At 56.9% G+C, this 20,193-nt stretch overlaps 3 protein-coding genes across 11 annotated transcripts in view; 2 read left to right on the top strand and 1 right to left on the bottom strand.

The window, feature by feature from the left end:
* SBNO2 (strawberry notch homolog 2) overlaps positions 1-13,421 on the top strand; it is a 63,925-nt gene extending 50,504 nt beyond the window's left edge. For 6 of the 7 annotated variants that reach the window (XM_075736376.1, XM_075736377.1, XM_075736380.1 and 3 more), the window contains 17 exons: positions 119-216; positions 2,713-2,795; positions 3,777-3,977; positions 4,195-4,370; positions 4,567-4,698; positions 4,983-5,118; positions 5,785-5,897; positions 6,421-6,492; positions 6,989-7,097; positions 7,406-7,480; positions 7,665-7,808; positions 8,037-8,131; positions 8,462-8,554; positions 8,772-8,903; positions 9,138-9,214; positions 9,375-9,565; positions 9,950-13,421. In XM_075736376.1, the coding sequence (XP_075592491.1) occupies positions 119-216; positions 2,713-2,795; positions 3,777-3,977; positions 4,195-4,370; positions 4,567-4,698; positions 4,983-5,118; positions 5,785-5,897; positions 6,421-6,492; positions 6,989-7,097; positions 7,406-7,480; positions 7,665-7,808; positions 8,037-8,131; positions 8,462-8,554; positions 8,772-8,903; positions 9,138-9,214; positions 9,375-9,565; positions 9,950-10,566 (2,544 nt within the window). In that variant the 3' untranslated portion in view covers positions 10,567-13,421. The remainder of the gene's footprint in view (positions 1-118; positions 217-2,712; positions 2,796-3,776; positions 3,978-4,194; positions 4,371-4,566; positions 4,699-4,982; positions 5,119-5,784; positions 5,898-6,420; positions 6,493-6,988; positions 7,098-7,405; positions 7,481-7,664; positions 7,809-8,036; positions 8,132-8,461; positions 8,555-8,771; positions 8,904-9,137; positions 9,215-9,374; positions 9,566-9,949) is intronic. The other variant, XM_075736382.1, reaches the window with a different exon arrangement.
* Positions 13,422-14,485: 1,064 nt separating this feature from the next.
* GPX4 (glutathione peroxidase 4) lies at positions 14,486-16,785 on the bottom strand. The gene is made up of 7 exons (XM_075776596.1): positions 16,659-16,785; positions 16,222-16,316; positions 15,871-16,015; positions 15,609-15,760; positions 15,454-15,478; positions 15,031-15,090; positions 14,486-14,769 (listed from the first exon to the last, which is right to left on the bottom strand). Exons 1-7 carry the CDS (start codon positions 16,722-16,724, stop codon positions 14,737-14,739), a joined length of 576 nt encoding a protein of 191 aa, XP_075632711.1. The 5' UTR covers positions 16,725-16,785; the 3' UTR covers positions 14,486-14,736.
* Positions 16,786-17,114: 329 nt separating this feature from the next.
* On the top strand, positions 17,115-19,875 carry POLR2E (RNA polymerase II, I and III subunit E). 3 transcript variants are annotated; one of them, XM_075736328.1, is made up of 8 exons: positions 17,115-17,273; positions 17,429-17,603; positions 17,727-17,842; positions 18,249-18,329; positions 18,573-18,631; positions 18,785-18,863; positions 19,310-19,389; positions 19,729-19,875. In XM_075736328.1, the coding sequence occupies exons 1-7, from the start codon at positions 17,217-17,219 to the stop codon at positions 19,373-19,375; spliced, it is 633 nt and encodes a 210-aa protein (XP_075592443.1). In that variant the 5' UTR covers positions 17,115-17,216; the 3' UTR covers positions 19,376-19,389; positions 19,729-19,875. The 3 variants fall into 3 exon arrangements, with proteins under 3 accessions (XP_075592443.1, XP_075592442.1, XP_075592444.1); XM_075736327.1 differs by having other exon boundaries at positions 19,684-19,830; XM_075736329.1 differs by lacking the exons at positions 18,573-18,631; positions 18,785-18,863; positions 19,310-19,389; positions 19,729-19,875 and adding an exon at positions 18,388-18,488 and having other exon boundaries at positions 18,249-18,357.
* The last annotated feature ends 318 nt before the right edge of the window (positions 19,876-20,193 follow it).

The following is a 20,193-nucleotide window of genomic DNA, read 5'->3' as shown; positions in this document are numbered from 1 at the left end:
TTTTTTGTTTGTAGTCTGCAACCAAAGAGTTAATTATTGTTTGGCTTGACTTGAAAGCAATTTCAAACCTCTTTAAGGCTGAATTTCTCTCCAGTTTAACCCTTGTGTTTCCCTGCAGTGTATTGTCATCGGCCTGCAGTCCACCGGGGAGGCTCGCACCAGAGAAGTCCTGGATGAGAACGATGGGCACCTAAATTGTTTTGTCTCTGCTGCAGAGTGAGTTAAAAATCTCTGTTTTTCTTTTGCTGGAGGATGCAGGGGAGGTGGAAGCGTGCTAGGGAAAGCCCTGCCCTGGGGCCATTTGTCATTTGCAGTTCTTGAAGTGCAGTTTCCTATCATCTGGCCCATACTAGCTGTAAATAGAGAGGACACTTAGCTGGGTCCTTGAGGCACTGCTGCTTCAGCAGGACTTCATGAGCTAGGTCCTGGATTTTGATGTTTCCTGTGGTCCAAACTTGCACGAGCAGCCTTGATCCGACTGTCCACACATGTAAAAGAATTGGCAGGTGTAGGAGGGCCAGAAACATGAGCTCAGATGTTGTCTGTGTGGGTCTGACCCTGGAGAACAGGGCTGTTGACAATGAAGAAATGAGCAAGAGAAGCTCATGTAATGACAGAGGCTGGGATGACAATGTGAAGCGGCATTGCTGGAGCAACGAGAGGAAGGAGTGGTCCAAGGAGTTTAGATTTGCCAGTGTTGGCTTTCAACGTGCATATGAGGCAGGACCAGTATCCTGGTCGTGTTGCCTTTGTTCTGAGCTAAAAGGAGAGTTGGTTGTGTCTGAAGCAAAGCCAGCAGCAGGACTCGTGCTACTCTTTCAGCAGAGAATGAGGCTTATGCTCCCCCTCATATCTGCAGCTTTCAAAATACCAGCCCGTCCCACGAACGTGGCTGTTCCTGCACGACAGGTGACAAAAACCTGGGAGGGACATCAGGTTGAGTTGTGATTCCTCTGTTCTGCTGGTGGCAGGGCTGTTACTGTTTTCTTTTGAAGTGACTTTTAATGCAGGTGAAAGCAATGAGAGATGCCAGAGATAGTACGTGTCCAGTTCAGGCAAAACTTTCCTCCCTTACTGGTGGAGGGGTTGTGTTGGTCTGTGGCACTGCTGTCTCCAGTCCGTTCCTGAAAAACAGATACCAGTTTGGTGACAGTGCGCAAGGCAAGTCCAACAACCGCTTGGATTGATTTGGTCTCTTGGGTTGGCTTCTGCATTGCAGAATTCAGAGGAATTGAGCCTAGAGGACTATGTGGTCCCTATGAGCCTTGCTCAGCTGGCGAAGGAGAAGGGTCTGTTAGTGATCACACATGCTGCTCGACTCTGTCCCCAGTTGGAGAGGCAAGAGCTCTTTGCTCAGCAGCACTGGCCAGATAACTGAGTGTCTCCTGGCATCTGCTGAGCCTCCAACTGCCGCGTCCTGGTTTTGTAGCACTGCAGGGGATTTCTTGAGGGGAGTGTGCTGGGAAGAAGCAGTTGTTTAAAAGATGCTGAGAAATGGGGTTAAAAATAAATGGATTGTTCAGTAAGCAAATACTAGCCCAACCCTTTGTTCGCGGGGAAGATGAAGAATGCAAGTGTCGGGAAAATGAGCAAGGTCTCATGGCAGGGAGGCTCCAGACCTGAGAGCAAGCTTTTGCGTTTTGAGCCCAGGTTGCCCCAGCACATGGGACAAATGGGCTTTTTCTGGTGCCTATAACTGCAAAGACTTGACAGCCAGCACAGGGCTCTTGCCCCTTCAGGGAGCGGTGCTGCCTGCCTCCTTCAGCCCCTCACACCAAGGGCCCTAGAGCTCCCTCCCTGTATCCCAAGACTCCCTTTTTCTTATATGGGCGAGTTGTCATGTCCATACCTCTCGCTGTTGCTTTCAAAGTTTGTTTTGTTGGTTTGGTTTTGTTTTTTTTTTTTCAACCAGAGCTCATTCAGCACTGCCTTCTCATTGCTCTGAGGGTTCATCCCCACCCACCACGATCAGCATTTAAGCATTTGCTCTTTTGTTTGCAGAACAGCCCACAGAAACATTTGTTTAGTTTCCGCCTCTTCTGATTGTTTCCATTCACCTGAAAGCACTACATATCTGTTTTGTCACTTTTCTCTGTTCCGTGGGCAGGCGGGCCCATGTCCAGTTAATGGAGGACTTGGTGGAGCACATCTTTTGGACAGCCGGACAGTGGTCTCTGCTGTCAGAGCATGGAGAGGGGCTGGGACACTGGGACTTACTGGATTTTTCAGTAGTGATGTCACAGCTTCCCAGTATAGTGTTTCCCATTTAAAACTCTCTCTTAGTTGCTATATAAAGGTCTTGCGACGTTGGCATGCCATGTGGTCTGTTGCAGCGTCTCCCTGGAACGGCCCCACTCCCTCCGCCAGCAGGGAGGCCATGGCAGAGAGCGTTTTTCCTGGCATCACGACGCTTTGCGTCCCTCAGCACGCCCATTTCACGGCTGAGGATCTGCTGGCGCAGCCCACGCTCCCATGGCTGTCTTCTGTGTCTCCCAGCAGAACGCTTTGGTGAAACACGCTGGGCCTGAGTTGCCGCTGTTCTACAGAGCTACGCCATAGCAGTGGCTGGCTGATCACGTGCTCGTAGTTGTGGTGCAGGATTTACCCCTCTTTCATGAAATGTAGTGCTGTCTCAAATACACATTGCTACATGATAACCGGCAGATGTTCCTATTCCTGGTAGCTAGAATAAATTTTGCATCTTACTTTCAGAGGCGTCTTTCTATCACTAATTCAGAAGCACTTTCCTTCAACCAAAAGAAAGAGAGAAAAAGGAACTGGCATTAAAAGAAAACGTAAGAGCACACTCCACTGCCCAGCATCTGACCTCCTGCCTTGCTGCTTCACCCCAGCCCACTCAGCTTTTTCTTTTCCTTTTTCCCTTTTCCCTACTTCACGCTTTTTGCTACTCTGCCCTGGTTTCAGTTTGCCCTCCCGCACATCTCCCGTCACTCTCTCTCATCTGGAGGATGGCAGCTCTAGGTCACTCACCCTTTCCTCCCTCTAACCCACTTCCCTGTCACGACGTAGGTCCTGCCCCTGCCACTTGCCCAGTAGCTTTGCCCCTCTCCCTTGGCCATTTCCTTGCCTAGGCTGGTGGGTAGATCGCACAAGAGTCCTGGCTGCATGTCTGAAGCCCTCCTGCAGCAAGGGGGTTCTCCACTGCTGCTTCTAGCATGGGGGGGGGAAAAAAAAATCACTTCCCTGCCAAATTATTGGCTGCAGCTGCAGGTAAGAAGAGTTTTGGGATTTCTTCTCCAGTGGGAGGTGGGAAAAGGGGACAGCAGCACTCGCAGGTTCCGGAGGTTATCCTGATTGCAGGAGCAGCCTCTGCAAGCTGGTTTGTGAACCCCCTCATGTAGCAGGGACATGTCTTACTTGACTTGGAAGTAAACAATGTCCCGAACCACTGGCACCTTCCCGTGTCCTGCACATTCCTCTGGAGGCAGTCACACCTGCGGACTCCTTCCCCTGAGGAGCTAATGCTGCTTAGAGCCGGCTGTGTGTTCGTCCTGACGTGTGCAACTAGCTGCAGCCCTGATAAAGATTGCCTTGTTCTTCCTTTCTCTCTCTTCCTTTCCCTTTCTCTCTCCCTCCCTTCCTAACTGCCCCCACCCTGCAAAGAGGCTCTGTCTTTCCAAAATCAGCCTTTCATTTGGGGAAATCTCAGCTATTTCGTGATTTTTTTCCTCCTCTTTCTGAGCTGGCACTTGCTGTTCTGCATTGATGCACGGGGCTGAGGACTGTCCCTTGACGCCGCTCGCTCTCCCTTGCAGGGAAGCCAAGGGGCCGCTGCGCCAAGGCTCCGAAGATGATGTATGACCCTGCGCCCGTGATCAAGATCAGCGACGACAGCAGCACTGACTCTGACGTGGGGCTCGACAGCGACTTCAACTCCTCCCCAGAGTCCGTGTTTGAGACGGATGACGTCATTTTCATTGAGCACACCTACAACGGCTTCGCAGCTGAGGACAGAAGTAAGCTGAGCAGCAGCACGGGGTTAGCTCCTTCCTTCTTTCCCTACCAAGACAAGGAAGCACAGAGGGAATTCACTCAACCTCAGTTTATTGCAAGTCACCCTGTCTTTGCCTGCTTGTCAGACAGTGCCCCCAGAAGCCCTTTGGAACAACTCTTTTTCCCCTCGCTGATGGGCAATTACCAGGTAACTCTAAACCTTTGCATTTTATGTTCCAGGTAATTTTCACATGCTGCCTTCCCAGAGAGAGATGCATGGCCTGCGAGAACTAGAACATGTGGAAAAGATGAAGCAGGATCTCCTAGCAAAAGTAAAAGCACTGGGCAAAGAGCTACCTCTCAATACCTTGGATGAACTGATCAATCACTTTGGGGGCCCGGAGCATGTGGCTGAGGTACTCCTCACAATCAGGACTATATGTCGGTGGCACTGGGAGACAGGACAAGGGACTAGCAAAGGGAGGTTCTGCTGGAAGAGGGTTTCCTCTCCTTCCTCTCAGTCTGAAAAAGCTGTTGAAAATCGACTTTCTAAGCTGACTTGCTGCGCCATGCAGGTCTCTCCCCTCTGCTAACAGCCTCTCTCGTGTGCAGATGACCGGGCGGAAGGGCCGGGTGGTTTGCAGACCGGATGGCTGCGTCATGTTCGAGTCCCGTGCAGAGCAAGGCCTCTCTATAGACCATGTCAACCTGAAGGAGAAGGAGCGGTTTATGAAAGGGGAAAAGGTGAGTCAGTTCGAGCTAAGGAAACCTCCAGACATCTGCACAGGAGCAAGTACACTGGGAGGGGAAGGAAAGGGAGCGTGCCTTTGCATGCTTGTGCCTTGTCAACCTGAGGCCGACACAGCTCTGCCGCTTTCTGTGTCCGTCCAACCTGCTGGAAGGTGACAAGGAGGAGCCCATGGCCCTTCATGGGCTGGGGAGTTGTGCTTCGGGCTGTTTCTTGAAGCAGTTTTGCAGATGTCCAGGTACCTCACTCCCCTTTCTCACTTGTTGTCTCTCTCCCTTAGCTTGTAGCAATAATCTCTGAGGCCTCCAGCTCCGGTATCTCTCTCCAAGCAGACAGACGGGTGAAAAACCAGAAGCGCCGGGTCCACATGACACTGGAGTTGCCCTGGAGTGCGGACCGGGCTATACAGCAGTTTGGTGAGGACTGAGTGTTCCTGATCACTGCCTCCTTCCCCTGAGCGTGGTTCAGACCATGACGCCTGGGGCAGCCCTGGGAAGGAAAGGCACACGTGGCCGCCCAAGCCAGGCTTGTGCTTCCACCGGGGCAGGGCTATTTGGCTTTCTGAGATAGAGCAGCTTGCAGAGCACAGTGCTCCTGAGTTTTGCCAGGATGGAAATGCAGACACAAAGCAGTGGTGACTGATTTATCTTATGGGGAAGGTTTGTGTTGACTGCAGGAGTGATTACAGTGTGGGAAGGGGGAACCCTCCCGTACCTGTGAGCAGAGTGCGTCCTCCTGAAACATGCCGGGGGTGCCTGGGGATCTCTGTTCCACCCTGGGGAGGCTCTGGAGGATGGGGAGGAATAGTTCCTCAATACACATGAGCACAAAAGCAATAATGCGCATCCTAGCTCAAACTGAGGAGGGTCAGGGCTATAAACTCAGCTCTGCCAAGGTCTCTGCAGCATCAGAGTGATGTATGCTGTGACTGTGCCTCTGTCCTTTCCCCCCAAACAGAGATCTCCTTTGAAAACCAGCCATGACATAGAAAGTTGTTTTGGCTCTCTCACCTCTTGCTCAGCTTCCCTTCCAGTACCAGACAGGCTGTTCAACCTCTCCTTTCACTTCTCACGTCCCTGTAGGTCGAACGCACCGATCGAACCAGGTTTCTGCTCCAGAGTATGTCTTCCTTATCTCTGAGCTGGCGGGGGAGAGGAGGTTTGCATCCATCGTGGCAAAACGGCTGGAGAGCCTAGTAAGTGCCCTGCAGCAAAGAGATTAATGTGTCAGTTCGGTTCTGTCTGAAGAGCTTCCATTCCACGGTTCCCACTGGCGTGGCAGCGTAACTGGTACGGGGGATTGCATCACCCCTGACTGAAGGCATTGCAGTTGTGGAACTTTGGATGCTTTCAGCATCCTGGGATTTGGGAAAGGAAGTGAAGAAGAATACGTAACCAAGGCATCAGGAGGAATTTCGGGGAAGTGGAACCCAATTCCACATGCTGGAATTCCCCCACTGTTACAGGAGCATAAATTCATCTGTTTCCAGAAAGCTGATGAAATAATTAATGGAATAATTAATTTGCCTCTGTTTAATTTTTTTTTCATTTCTGATAAATCCCCAAATACTTTGGTAAAGTCTCCGTATTCCAGAGGAACGCTGCCTCCCCACATCGTATTCTTATCCTGGCCTCTTCCAAGATGTGACTGTGGCCATCCTTCTCTGGTGTTTTGCAACAGCTAAAAGTAAGAACTTTTTGCTTGGTCTGCCTTCCTAGGGTGCCTTAACTCATGGAGACCGTCGGGCCACTGAATCCCGAGACCTCAGCAAGTACAACTTTGAGAATAAGGTAACTTGCGGCTGCTCTCAGGGTAGCTCAGCCGAGGAGGGGTGGAAATGGTTAGGCAGTTAGCGAGTGCCTTCCGTGGGAGCCAGGAAGATCGTTGCTGGCATCTGCAGGCAGGATCTGGCCTAGCACCCCGCTCCCCGCCTGCATTCCTCCTGTACAGTGTACAGAACTGAGTTAAAATTGGCCTCGTGCATCTGAGCACCATGCCGGCAAGAGGCTTGTGCTCCATGGGGGAGCCGGGAAGGGTGCTGGGGCCTCTGCCCTGCCGGGAGCTGGCACCGGGGTGCAGACGTGCGGGTTGCTGTACTCTGATCCCCTGGGACAGAGTTGGCCCCTGACACGCAGCTTCCTCCTCGGCATGGCCACCAGGTCAGTGGCCTTCCTGGGGGTGATGGCTTTCTCCCCAGCGCCAGCAGAAGTGTTGTGACACGCTCAGTCCACTGCCTGGCTGCCGGTGTGGGTTTGTCCCGTGCGTGACTCCTGTCTCCTTTCACAGTACGGGGCTAAAGCACTAGACAGAGTCCTGTCCACAATCCTCAACCAGACGGAGAACAGAGTTCCTGTGCCCAAAAGCTACGACCGAGGGGAGGCTGCCTTTTTCCGTGGTAAGAACGTTACCAGCTCTGGGGTTTCTGCTGTGTCTTGCTGGCCGGGTTGGTCTCGGGTTTGGGATGCCTGAAGAACTGAACAGAAGGTCGGAGGGAGGGAACGGTACCACCGGCTTAGCAGCCCAATAGTGAGCGAGGCAGTTGGCCACCCAGATACATGTCTCCCTGCCAGGCTTGGGGGGAAAAAGAGTCTGGGAGAGACTTAGCTGCAAAATACCGGGCACCGCTGGAGGGGAAGCAGCCCTGCAGGACTGCTGAGGGGAGGCTTAACCCCAAAATGTACAAGTCGTCTTCTGCCATTCCAGAAATGAAGCAAGGTCTCATCTCTGTGGGGATGTGCTGCAATCAGTTGAAGTATGGCACTGTCTCAGTGGAGAAGGGTACGTGTCAAGCTTTTCCTGCCCAATGTAGGGGAGAAATGAAAGAAAGAACACTTGGGCTGCTCTCTTGCGCATTAGTGCTGCGCTGCCATTGGGAAGGGACATTGGGTGGCTCTCTTGGGAGCGTGCTGGTGGGTTCCGTGCCCAGCTGCGCCGTGTTCCCTGACCTGCCATGCTCTTGCAGACTGCTCCATCACCAAGTTCCTGAACCGCATCCTGGGTCTGGAGGTGGACAAGCAGAACATGCTCTTCCAGTATTTTTCCGACACCTTTGATTATCTGATTGAAAAGGACAAGAAGGAGGGCAAATACGACATGGGCATCCTAGGTACGAGAAAGAGGGGTGGCCAGATCTCTCCTTCCTGCACCCCGGAGGTTCCCTGTTCCTCCCTGGGCTGACTGACAGCTGTTCCAGCCTGTGCCGTTGCCACGGCCATCTCTGGCACCGTGGTGTCCCCACACAGCACAGATTCCGAGACTCCTGCAGGGAGAGGAGGTGTTATGGGAAGCTGGATCTTACAGCTAGCATGTGTTTTGGTCTTTCCTCCTCCTATAGATTTAGCGCCAGGAGTGGATGAGATCTATGAGGAGAGCAAGGAGGTCTTCCTGACCCCTGGGCACCCGCAGGATGGGCAGGTCGTGTTTTATAAGGTAGGCAGCCTGCACAGCTATCTCTGCAGTCCAGTCTTCTCCAGAGCTTCCCAGTCTGGGGCTGAGCCGCCAGGTCCCTGCCCTGTGGCTTTGTGTCATGTTTGTGTCACAACTGCCTTGGCCGTGAGCAGGTTACCAATGCTGGGAGTTACACAGAAGAGGAGCCCTGCCCTGCTGTGGGGCTTGGGGCTGCCGTACCCGGAGGGCGCTCCAGCAGTGCCTGTGTCTGGGCTGCAGAAGTTTGTGTGAGGGTGTGATTTGTGAGACAGACACTGATGCACTTGTCCTGCCCCCTGAAGTTACGGAATCCCTCTTTTTGTCCCTGTTTAGATCAGTGTTGACAGAGGCTTAAGGTGGGAGGAAGCTTATGAGAAGTCACTCAAACTGACAGGATCCTTCGATGGGTTCTACCTCTCTTACAAGGTAAGTTCCTGGGCTCTGCCAAGGTGGCACCCCAGCTCAGAGGGGGACTCCAGCAGGAGAAGGTCCGCTGTGGCTGTAAGAGGTCTGTGTCTGACCTCTGGCTGGGGGCTGGGAGATGCCTCCAAGAACCTCCATCCTGGAAGGAAGGGGGTTAGGTTAGAGAAATACGGGCTTGGGGGGAGAGGCTGTGACTGTAACATCAGCTCTACCCCAACAGGTGCGAGGCTCCAAACATACCTGTCTGCTGGCAGAGCAGAGCCGCGGGAGGAACTTCATCCTCTACAAGCCAAATATCGGGAAGCAAAGCCAGCCCGAGAGCCTGGACAGTCTGCAGAAGAAGTACCGGCGGGTAGGTGGGAGCTGCAACTCTCCAGTGCAGGGAGAGTGAAAAGCCTCTTTCTCTGGGCAGGGCTGGCTTTGGAGGACATTTACTGTAACCCCTTTGCAACTCCTCGTGGCCCTGTTGTGGGTTGGGCAGAGCTGGTGGTAGCATCCAGGTGTCCTGGCTCCCAGCCCTGGGTTTCAAGTCTCTGCTGCATGCTGGGCAGTGGAGAATCTCTACCGCTGTCTGTTTCTTCTGCAGGTGCTGCCTGTGGAGGCCAAGGAGCACTGGGAGAAAAGTTACCGCTTCTCCTTGGAGAATTGTAACCACGCCAGCTGGTAAGGCCTCTGCAGCCCCGACCTGTCCTGCCCTCCCCAGGGCGGAACGGGTGCTGGGGAGAGGGTCCCTGGCTGTGGCCATGAGGAAGGGTCCTGCCGAGGGGCTGTGGATGGGGTATCCTGTGCTGATTCGGGTGGGTTTCTCCTCTTTGGACTGCAGGAATGGGAGCTGCAAGCTGTCCCAGCAGGGGAAAGAGTGCTTCCAGGGCATGCGCCTGCGTCACTACTACATGCTGTGTGGGGCCCTGCTGCGGGTCTGGAGCAAGATTGCCAGCATCATGGCAGACATCACCAACACCAGCTACCTGCAGATTGTCCGCCTCAAGACCAAGGAGAAAAAGAAACAAGTTGGTGGGTGAAATGCTGGGAAGGGGAGCAGGGCATTTTATGAGAAGGAAAGAAGGGCTCCAGCTGCCCAGTGCCAAAATTCCCTTCACAAACAGGGCCGTGTCCTGGCCTGGAGGCACCCACTGTTGAGGTGACTCCATGGGAAGGAAGGGAGCGGGGGCTACCCTGGCGTGTATTCGGGCACGGGCAGAGGGTGAGCACCAGGCCTGAGCTGCCTTCGTTCTGGGTGCTGCCCTGTCCCCCTGCTCTGCAGCTGGGCCGAGAGGCGAAGTAGGCTGGGTGTGCGCTTGACGAACGGCCCCCAGTGCTGCTGCCCGTCCCTCTGTCCCCATAGTGCCCCATCCCTGCCCAAAGTGCTGTGGGTACTGATGCACGTTTGTCCCCTAGGGATAAAGATCCCCGAGAGCTGTGTCCATAAGGTGCGAGAGGAGCTGAAGCAGATGCATGAGAACGTGAAGCAAAAGCAGAACCAGCACCTCCAGGCCCAGGAGCAGAGCCTGCAGTTCTCCCTGCCGCACATCCTGCCACAGCCTCTGGACCGGACACAGACAGGGCCCAGGATATCCCTGTCCAGGCACTCCCAGCGCTCAGACGAGATCCTGGACTTGACCTACAGCCCTCCTAGCAACAGCATTCTCAACATGATGAACCCAGAGCCCGGTGCGTTGTGCTTCCCCTCAGAACCCGTTCTGCAGCCACACCAGCAGCACGGATTACCCGTTGGCTTCAGCCACCCTTCTGCCTTCGAGAACCCGGCCCCTGTCCTAGAGGGGAACATGCCTTTGAGCTCCTCGCTGCATGACCCCCTGCCTCTGCCTCACCTGGGCCCCTTGCAGGCAGTGCAGCAGCAGCAGGAAGATTTTGTCCAACAGGATGGGAATATCAACTTTAGAGAGATCCTGGAGGACATGCTGAGGAGGCTTAATGGGACCCCCCAGGAGAACATGCTCCCCCCAGAGCGTCAGAGTGTGATCCAGTTCAGCGGCTCTTTGCCAGACTTCTGAAAGCCAGCTGGGCACGCTTGGCGATGCTCGGCTGCTCTGGATCCATATCCTTCAGTGCAGAGGTGAGAGCTGGGGAGCCCCGGCTTTTCTACTGGTTTGGACTGACCCTTTTCTAGTTTTAAGGGAAGAAAAGAAACCCTATAGTTCCTTAAAGCAAAGTTTATTTATATATAATATACAGTCAGGCATGTATAGATTTGTATATAACATGCGCTTGGGGGGGAGTCGAGTGCTGCCAAGTTCAGCTGATCTGGACTGATGGTCTCTGCTGTTTGAGTCCTGCTCAAAGGTCAGTGCCCGTGTAGGACTGAGGAGAGATGCTCCCTCCTCTGTGCCTGTCCCCCTGCAGACTACTGAGTTTCCTAGCTGGGCCATGCCTTCCCCAGCCCTCTGGCCCAGAGCTCTGTGGCCGCTGCCCCCTGAGCGGGGCAGGGACACGTCTGGTCTCCAAAAGGACCTGGTGACCAGAGTGCTGCTCCCTTACTAATGGGTGAGAGCCCCATGCCCCCCAGACTGGACTGTATCTGCAACAGCTGCCCCAGCTGCGCTGTGGGCCTTGAGGCTGATCTGGAGGGCTGGCTCGGAAGACAGGGGCGAAGGGAAGGGAATGCTGTCCCAGAGGAGTCAGGAGCTGTGGAGCTCATGTGTCCCTCTGGGCAGGGCTGAGCAGGTGTAGCTGAGAGGAGCAAAACTGACTGTGCCTGCTCTGCCCTTCCCGGGAAGGGACACCCACACCTCTGGGGCTGCCTGAGCTCCGTGGGAGAGGGCAGGAGCTGGCTGCACCCATGCCTTGTTTGTTGGTATGGTGGCAGAGCTTGTGAGTTTGGCAGAGCTCGGCCCCACCGGGACCACGGAGGGGATTCCCCGGAGCAGAAGGGCCACGTGTCCCATCAGCCTGTCCTGCCCTTTAGCTTCGCCAGGTCACCGTGACTGGCCGTGCTTTGTCCGACTTCCTGCTATCACTGGTGTCCTGTCACTGGGCCATCTCACCGGTCCTGCTCTGTACGGCTTGTCCTTGGCTGGGCCACGGACGCTGGCCTGGGTGCCTGGACCTGGGTGCCCTAGCCCTGCCCACCGCTGACCCTGGCGAGAGCTGCTCCCGTGCCCCGGAAGGGAAGAGTGCCCTGGTGAGCACCTGTAGTATCGCTGCTCACGCTGCAAATTCAGCCTCCGATACCAAAGAGCAAAGGTCTGCTTTGCACACCACTGCCCCAGACAACCTGCTGCCCTCAGCCAGGAGCGGCTAGGCGAGCTGCCGTCTCCCCGGGCAGCCTCCAGCCACCTCTGCCACCATCCCTGTTCCTGCAGCATCTCACCTCGGCAGGTCCCGGGGAAACCGTCTTTTGTTTTCTCTCTTTAATCTAAGGAGTCTGGCAGGAAGCTGCCTGCTGGCAGGAATGTTCCAGGCCTGGCAGCTCCTCTGCGAGCCTCCCCTCTGCTGTGTTTTTCTCTGCCTTGAGTCATCGAGGTATTTCCTAGAAGCGGCACCAGGATTTTTCAGAGGCAGTACTCAGACCTTCCTTGGCTGGCCTTGGCCCTTCCTCGGGGAGGACCTGGGGAAGGAGGGCCCAGCCAGGAGACGCCTCTGCTGGGGTCCCCCACGCCCTGACAGGTCAGTCTCAAGGCGCCTGGTGGAGTCCTCTCCTCCAGGCAGGGAGCGTGGACCCCCCCGTGTGCCGCCCCCCCCCCCCCCCCCCCCCCCAACTCAGGGCCTGGCCAAGCGCCCTGTTTGCTGTTGGGAGCTGCTTCGGGTCACTGTCCGCAGTGTTCGTGCTCCTGCTGAGATAGGAGCTGCCTTCCCCAGCACATTAAGGCCGTGGACCTGCCCTGCAGAGTGCACGAGTGGGCTCAGTTCTGCGGTTGCTCTGGTCCCTGCCCTTTGTTTTGGAGGGGGGGCTTGTCCTTACCCTACCACCCCCTGCCCAGCTGGCATCTGCCACCCGCCCACCCAGGGTCAGCCCTGCAGCCGGGGCCGTTCGAGGCTGCATTTTACTGCATTCAAGGAAACCTCCTTACCTCAAAGTTAGCACCAAAGATGGGGACCCCCTGCGTGCCCCTGCCCCGGGGCCCCGCTGCTGCCCTGAGACGTTTGTGCTTTTCCCGCAGCTTTGCTTGCGGCAGCCACGCTCGCCTCTTGCCCCGGGGATCGCTGCTCTCCTGGGGTGCCGCAACAGCCTGTTCCTTGTCCTGAACGGAGCAAGGCTCTCCCCCAGCCCCTCCTCTATTTAAAATACGTCCCAGTCCACACCACTCATGGAGAGGCCCTAGCTTTGCCTGTGTCCTGGTTCATTTGCCTGGCGCTCGCTGAATTCTCAGCAAGGAGAGAAAAGGATGCTGGGAAAACCCATTTCAGAGAGGCTTAAACTCAGGAATAGCGAGGAGGAGTTCTCCCGCAAGGCACCCTCTGCCAGCCACTGCTCCGCCGTCACCCGGGGCTGTACCTGGTGGCTTTGACCTTGATTTTAAAATATATGCAATTCTCCCTCCCTGATCTCTGGAGAGACAGAGAGCACCTTCAAGGAAGCCCTTCCCTGCCCCGATCCTGTGTTTTTGTCAGGGTTAATAATATGTAACAGTATCTTTTAACTAAATTATTATGCAGTTGTCCTACTGATTGTATGTATTTTTAAATGAGTCCCTTTTTTTCTTCCCTTACACCTTTTTGTTAGCACTTTTTAATCCGCTTGTTGTTTGCCTTTGTTTTTCTATGTGTATTTATAATTAAGATGTATATATGTAAAGAGATTTTTTTAGAATATGTGCCTTTGACTAATAATTCCTGAATTTTCTACTTGCCTCAGAAGGATAATTTTTCATTCTGCTCAGTAAAAATGGAAAGGAAGCCACGTACGCGATTTCTGTAAGTCCTAGCTTTGTCTGTCTATCTGTCCAGAGGTGTAGACCTGCCCCAGGATCCCCTTTGGGACCCTGATCAAGATAGGGAACCCAAGGGCCAGGGTTTATCTCCTGTGTCACCAGCTCAGTGGCTGTCCTGAGCCACCCCCTTCTCACTGGATGAGCCAGGCAGGGGCTGTGCGGAGGAGGATCCTCCCTGGAGCCAGTCTGGACGCTGGCCTTCAGCGAGGCTGCCTCTTCCCTGCTTCGCTGGGGAAAACACAGATAAAGGAGCCGCTGTTCAGGCACGTTCCGCCAGCACCAGATGTCACTGCTTTGTCACTTGTGGCTGCTGTGGCACAGGGACATCTCGCCCAGGCACTGCTGGCCCCATGGGAGGTAGGATGGTGGTTGGGGGCTGCGGATGTTAAGGGGACACCCAGACGCTGGGGAAAAAAGAGGTGAAACGGTGCTCCCACACAGCAAATCACCTGAAAAACACAAGCTCTCATGGGAGATGCTGGCCCTCTGTGGGTTTGGCCAAACATGGCTGTGCTTCTGCAAGTACCAACAAGCTGCAGCTGCGTCTTCCCAAGGATGGATGTGCCTGTGGTCCTACTAAGTGAGGTATTTCACCGTGTCCCAGCACGACTTGGTTTTGTTTTGCAGTAATGGTTTACGCCACCACTGGAACAGGCCCCTTTGCTGCCCTGCCAGGGGCGGGTATCAGGGTCAAGGGTGCTGCTGAATGCCTGGACTTTGCCTGTAGTCTGTCAGCCTTTGGCTGCGTTTGGAGAAAAACAACCTCATTGCCTCAGTGGGGCAGGTGCCTGCAGGTTTTAGGAGCCCAGCAGGGGACACACACCCCTTCCCCCTGCTCCGGCTGTTCCTGCATGACCCCTCACTGTGTGGCTGGCCCAGGATTTGTGCAATTCCCCCCTCAGCACTAATGAGGATTATCCTGCTGGGCTCAGGAGTTGCATAAAGCTCTTGGCTCCCCTGTAAAGCTCTGGGTTCTCACCGGAGCAGTGCAGCCAATCTGGCGCCCTCCACCCCCCCATTCCACACACCCAGATACAACTGGTCATTTCTAATGTGTTTATTGCAAGGGGACACCAGATCCTGCTTTACGTCCATAGGAAAGGGCTGCCCCAGCAGCGGCCGCCAGCCCTGTGAAGCCTTCCTCCAGCAGGTGCACGCCAGGTCTTCAGGTCTGCCTCACCAGCAAGCTGGCTTGAAGACAGACCGTCATGGGGCTGGATGAGAAGACTCCACTGGCAGCAAGAGGGGCCGGTGCTGGGGTGAAGGGACAGTGCAGGGGTGAGATGAGCAGATCTACAGGTAGGCAGGCAGGTCCTTCTCGATCACCTGTGAGAAAGAAGGGAGCGCTGTGCTACGAGACCATCGCTGCCCTGAAAACATCCCCGTAGCACCCTCCCTCCCACCCCAGAGGGACAGACTGCTTGTAACCACCTTGTGCTGGGCACCCCCTCTCCCTGGTGCCACAGTCACCCCCCAGCGCGAAGGGCTGCCTTTCCTTCCCCAGCAGAAGGGGGAAGGGAGCAGAGACGTGGCAGCAGAGCCTGCCCCAGAGCAGCGCTCAGCCCCGGTACTGCCACGTTCACTTACGTAGGGATCCTCCATCGGACTGTACCTCTTCACCACTTGCCCCTCCCGGTTAATAAGGAACTGTGGAAGTGAAGCAGCACCCAGGTGAGTGAGTCCACCTGTAATAGGGGCTCTGCAGCCCCACGAGAGCAGCGGAGCAGCTTGTGGTGGGGTTGGCCTGCGGCAGATCCGGCCTGCAGAGCCGTAGCCCCTCACCTGGTTACTGCTCTCCAGGACAGGGCTCAAGGTATCTGGGCTCCAGGCACAGGGACAGTGCAGAAGCCCCTCGGGCCACTCCCACCCCAACACCCGGGGTAACCGCACAGAGTGAGGCCGGTGCATGAGGATCCCCCCTCCCTGCCACACCTCCGGGGCTCCCCACAGCCCCCCCAGAGAGTGAGGGTACAACCCAGGCAAGTCTGGGAGAAGGCAGCTGCATCCTACCTTAGTGAAGTTCCATTTTATTGCGCTAGGAGAAAAAAAAAACCCAGGAGTGAGATTTTGGCTGAAAAACCCCTTCCTCTTGCTGCAGCCAGGCCAGAAGGCCCCTTCCCTCCCTGCTGGGGGGCTTTCTGCAGCCCCCCCCTTCCCACACTCACTTGCCCAGGGTGCCTCTTCCCTTGGGCTGGTCCTTCATCCACTTCCAGAGCGGGTGGGCATCATCCCCATTGACGTCAATCTTACTGTACATATCAAACTTCACACCGTAGTTTTCAGCAAATGCCTTAATCTGAGCGTTGTCCCCGGGCTCCTGCGGCAGCAGAAGGGGCTCTGTGAGCACCCAGGGATGTGCAGGGAGCCCACCCAGCCGGGGGCTGTCCTTGCGCTCCCTGGGGGTCCTCGCCTTGCTCCCCCACCTACCTGTTTTCCAAACTGGTTGCAGGGAAAGCCCAGGATGCGTAAACCCCTCTCAGCGTATCGGGCGTGCAAGTCAACAAGCTGAGTGTAGTTTACAGCAGTTTTTCCTCATTTTGAGGCTACGTTGGTGATGATGCAGACGTAGCCCCTGGAAAGGGAGCCGAATCAGCAGCCGTTCCCCGGGCGGGAGCGGGGCGAGGTGGAAGGTGCCCGTAAACAAGCCGCTCTCCCGGGTTACGCAATGGATTGTCCCACTGCGGCTTAGTCACGGCCGGGCGCAGTCCCGAGGCCCTCCGGGCAGCGTTCCTCACCCCCCCCCCCAGGGCCGAGCGGCACCCGGCCCTTCCCTCCTACCGGTACTTCTCCAGGGACACGTCGTTGCCGTCGATATCTCGGGCGTGGAAGTCATAGATGGCCTTGGCCGAGCGCCAGTCCTCCGCCTGGGCACACTGCGGGGGCGCCGGGGGACGCCGTCAGCGCCGGCCACCACCCCCCGAGTCCGCCTCCGGCCGGGGGAGCCCCGCATCGACCGGCCCCGCACCGGCACCTCGGGGCCTCCGACCCTCCCCACACACCAGGGCCGGCGGCTTCGCGCCCTTCGCATCCCCGAGCGACCCGCGGGGGGGGGGGGCTCGTCCGCTCCCCGCCAGGCCTCAGCCCCCGTCGCCCACCCCGGGCGCCCCACGGCCGCGGCGGCAGCCTGGCAAAGCCCCGGCCCCCCGCAGCCCCGCCGCCGCCCCGGCCTCGTCCCAGTAGACCGCGGGCGGGGCGGACCCGCCGGCCGCTCTCACCATGCTCCGCACCGGGCCCCGCACTGCTGCCGCCGCCCCGCACAGCAGCGCCCGACCCCATCCCATGGCGCCCCGGCCCCTCAGCCAATCGGCGGCTAGGACGCCCGGAGGCGCCGCTCCTTTCGGCCGCGCAGCCAGTCAGCGCGCACATAGGCGTGTCCGACCGGATGATGGACGGGAAGCTGACCAATGAAAGGGCAAGATAGGCGGGGTGGCCTCAGGGATGTTTCTCGGCGGGGCGGGCGAGACCATGGGGGGGAGGGCGGGGACGGACCATGGTACAAGGGGGGGGTGGGGGGGTGTCGGGCCGCGGGGCGCTGCAGAACGGGTCCCCCGCGTGGGCCGCGGCCTGTCCCGGGCTGGGCGGCAGACAACCGGGGAACGGCTCCGGCTGCGGGAGAGGGACCCACACCCTCCCCGGAGCGAGTCGGCCGGCGCCGGACTACATCTCCCAGGAGTCCCCGCGATCGAGGCCCCCGCGGCCGCCCCGGCGCTGCCTGTCGGCATTAGCGCAGGCATTAGCGCGAGCGGCTCGCGGGGCCTCGGGCGGCGGGCGCCATGGACGACGAGGAGGAGACGTACCGGCTGTGGAAGATCCGTAAGACCATCATGCAGGTGCGGGCGGTGGCGGGGCCTGGGCCCGGGCCCGGGCCCGGGCCCGGCGGGGCTGTGCGGCGGCCCGGTGGGTGCCGCGGCAGGTCGGCCTGCCCGCGGGCCCCCGCCAGAGCGGGGGTGGGTCGCCTGGCCTGACCCGAGGGCGCTCTCGGCAGCTCTGCCACGACCGGGGCTACCTGGTGACCCAGGACGAGCTGGACCAGACGCTGGAGGAGTTCAAGGCGCAGTTCGGTGACAAGCCCAGCGAGGGCCGGCCCCGACGCACCGACCTGACGGTGCTGGTGGCTCACAACGACGACCCCACCGACCAGATGTTCGTCTTCTTCCCGGGTGAGCGGGGCCTGCCCCGGTGCCGGGCCGGGCCTGCTCCTGGCGTGGGCGGGAGAGACGGCTCTACCGAGGGGGGTAACGGGGGGGCGGCGGCTCCGTAACCCCCGCTGACGCCTTTCCCAGAGGAGCCCAAGGTCGGGATAAAGACGATCAAGATGTACTGCCAGAGGATGCAGGAGGAGAACATCACCCGGGCGCTGATCGTGGTGCAGCAAGGCATGACCCCATCGGCCAAGCAGGTACGAAGAACCGCAGAGGAGGGCAGGAGAGCTGGGGTGCTGTGGGCTACCGGTGCTTTGCTTGTGTTTTTTTGGTGCTACATTAGGTAGATAAAAGCCTGGGGTTTCCTTCTGGACAAAATCTTTCGCTAAAGTCTGTTGTGCCTTAACACGTATGAGTGTATTTAACTGGAACAGCTGGTTCTGATTCCAGAAGAGCAGCTGAGAGGCCCCTGAGTAGTCAGGGGTTGGTGAGAGAAAAGGAGATGTTTGCCTGCACGCTCTTTGCCTGCATAGCTGTCTCCGTGTGAGCATGAGGGCAGCGACCCCACGCTGGCAGTGACTGGTGTTCCTCGAGGAGTGGATGGGAGCACAGGCAGGGCTGTCCCAGAGTGGCGCAGCAATCTAACAGACCTTTCCCTTTCAGTCCCTGGTAGACATGGCTCCCAAATACATCCTGGAGCAGTTCCTGCAGCAAGAGCTTCTGATCAACATCACAGAACACGAGGTGAGCAGTGTCAGGCAGTGCAGCGAAGGTGGGATGGTCGGTTCTCGGTGCAGCGAAGGTGGGATGATCACTTCTCAGTGCAGCTCGAGCTGTTCCCAGAGACCTTCTCTGGGCTGGACGGTCGGGCTGAGTGAGCAGTTGTAGGTTTCTTCCTTACAAATGAGTTGCACCTCCCACCGCTGTGAGGAGCCGGTTGCTTTCTCTGGTTTTCTAAATGTACAATCTCTCCCCTGTTGTTTACAGTTGGTCCCGGAGCACGTGGTCATGACAAAGGAAGAAGTAACCGAGCTACTGGCCCGATAGTATCCTTTGTTTGTTCCTTTCCCCCCTGCGTGGGTGTGAGGCACGCTTGCTTTGGGCTGAAAATGAGTGCACCTGCGAGCCCTGCTGTCAAAGGGGTGCCTGGGCCAGCAGCGCGTTCTGCGGGGGGAGCCTTTCCTTGACTCCCTGCACAGTAAGCTGAGAGAGAACCAGCTCCCGAGGATACAGGCCGGGGATCCCGTGGCACGGTACTTTGGAATAAAGCGTGGTCAGGTAAGAGAGGAGTGGACTCAGGGAACAATTCCCTGTGGGCAGGGCAAGGAGGAGAGATCCATCGGCATTTCAGAACACTTGAAGATGGGAAAGGTCTCTCTTTCAAACGTAAAAGCTGTCGTGGGTTACACACCACTGTGTGTGAGCTGAGCGGACTTCTAGCGAGGAGAGAGCTGCCTCAGCTGCCTGCTGAACCGGCCGGTAACGGGCAGCAGATGTGACGCCAGCCCCATGCTCTGCGATCTCCCCATCCCCTCGTGCTGGTGGGTGACGTTTCCATGCCGCACTGGCTGAAGCGGGAACTTGGCACCGGCATCTGCGGCCACTGAGTGCCGCTGTGTACAGCCACGCTGTCCGGGCCTGCGCCTGCGTTGGGCAGGGAAGTTCTGCAGGGGAAACCGGTGTCAGCTTCTCTCCCTCACAAGTTCCTTCTGTTGGCCTTCTAGGTAGTGAAGATCATAAGACCGAGTGAGACTGCGGGCCGCTACATCACCTACAGACTGGTGCAGTAACGTGGAGCTGCCGGGTAAGGTGGAGTACAAAACCCTCCAGCTTTGGGCAGTGCCCTAAAATTACGCTGGGGCTTTCTGGGATTGACTTGAGCTGCCCCCAGGAAAAGATTATCTCAAAACTTTAAATCCTTTGTGGAGGGAACTGTTAGTGAGAGGACAGACCAGAGCAAGGCTTAATCAGTCTCTTGCATTGGTGCCTGCGTTCGGGACGTGCCCATCAGTGTTGTGGCCATCAGCAGGGCTTGGCCTCGAGAGCAGGCTGCCGAGGGGGTGCAAGGTGGGTCATGTCACCAGTTTCTTTCTTCCAGGTGTGGAAGAGTTGTGTGACACCTCCTGGCCTTCCCACCCACCAGCGATTTACAGGCATTGAGGCATCTGCCTTTCAGAGCTGGCCAAGAAAAGTCCCTGCTGTTGTGTTACGTGGCCCAATTCCGTGTTTCCGGCATGGACTTTGCTGTAACCCCTGACCCTTCGTTAAGGACTCAAGCCATGGAAGTAACCTGAAACAACTGAAGCATGCAGGGAAGAAGCGAGTGGAAAAAGGCTTTTGCTTTCCTCTTATTTTATAGGATCTTATTTTTAATAAAGCTTTGTATTCTTGCTGTTCCTCACAGCCATTGTATTTCTCAGCCTCTCTCTGCACCAAAGCCGCCTGTGCTTCGCAAGTTCCTGTGTTTCTCGTTCCATTTGGAATATCCATGCTGCATCATGGCTGAGCCGAGAGCTCACCCTGCAGAACTCCGATCCAGCTGTTTCGTGTGGTTTTGATGCTGCAGCTCAGGCTTCCCTCGCTGCTTACCTTGGCCTACCCTCTGGCC

This window comes from Balearica regulorum, chromosome 26 (assembly GCF_011004875.1).
Source record: "Balearica regulorum gibbericeps isolate bBalReg1 chromosome 26, bBalReg1.pri, whole genome shotgun sequence".
Taxonomy (NCBI): Eukaryota; Metazoa; Chordata; class Aves; order Gruiformes; family Gruidae; genus Balearica; species Balearica regulorum.
Note: the sequence above shows the minus strand (reverse complement) of the source record. Positions and strands in the feature narration are given on the sequence as shown.

Coding starts and splice junctions, on each gene's coding strand:
- POLR2E (XM_075736328.1), top strand. CDS start 17,217: ATGGACGACGAGGAGGAGACGTACCGGCTGTGGAAGATCCGTAAGACC. Junction 17,843..18,248: donor TGACCCCATCGGCCAAGCAG/GTACGAAGAACC, acceptor TTTCCCTTTCAG/TCCCTGGTAGACATGGCTCC. Junction 18,864..19,309: donor TTGGAATAAAGCGTGGTCAG/GTAAGAGAGGAG, acceptor TTGGCCTTCTAG/GTAGTGAAGATCATAAGACC.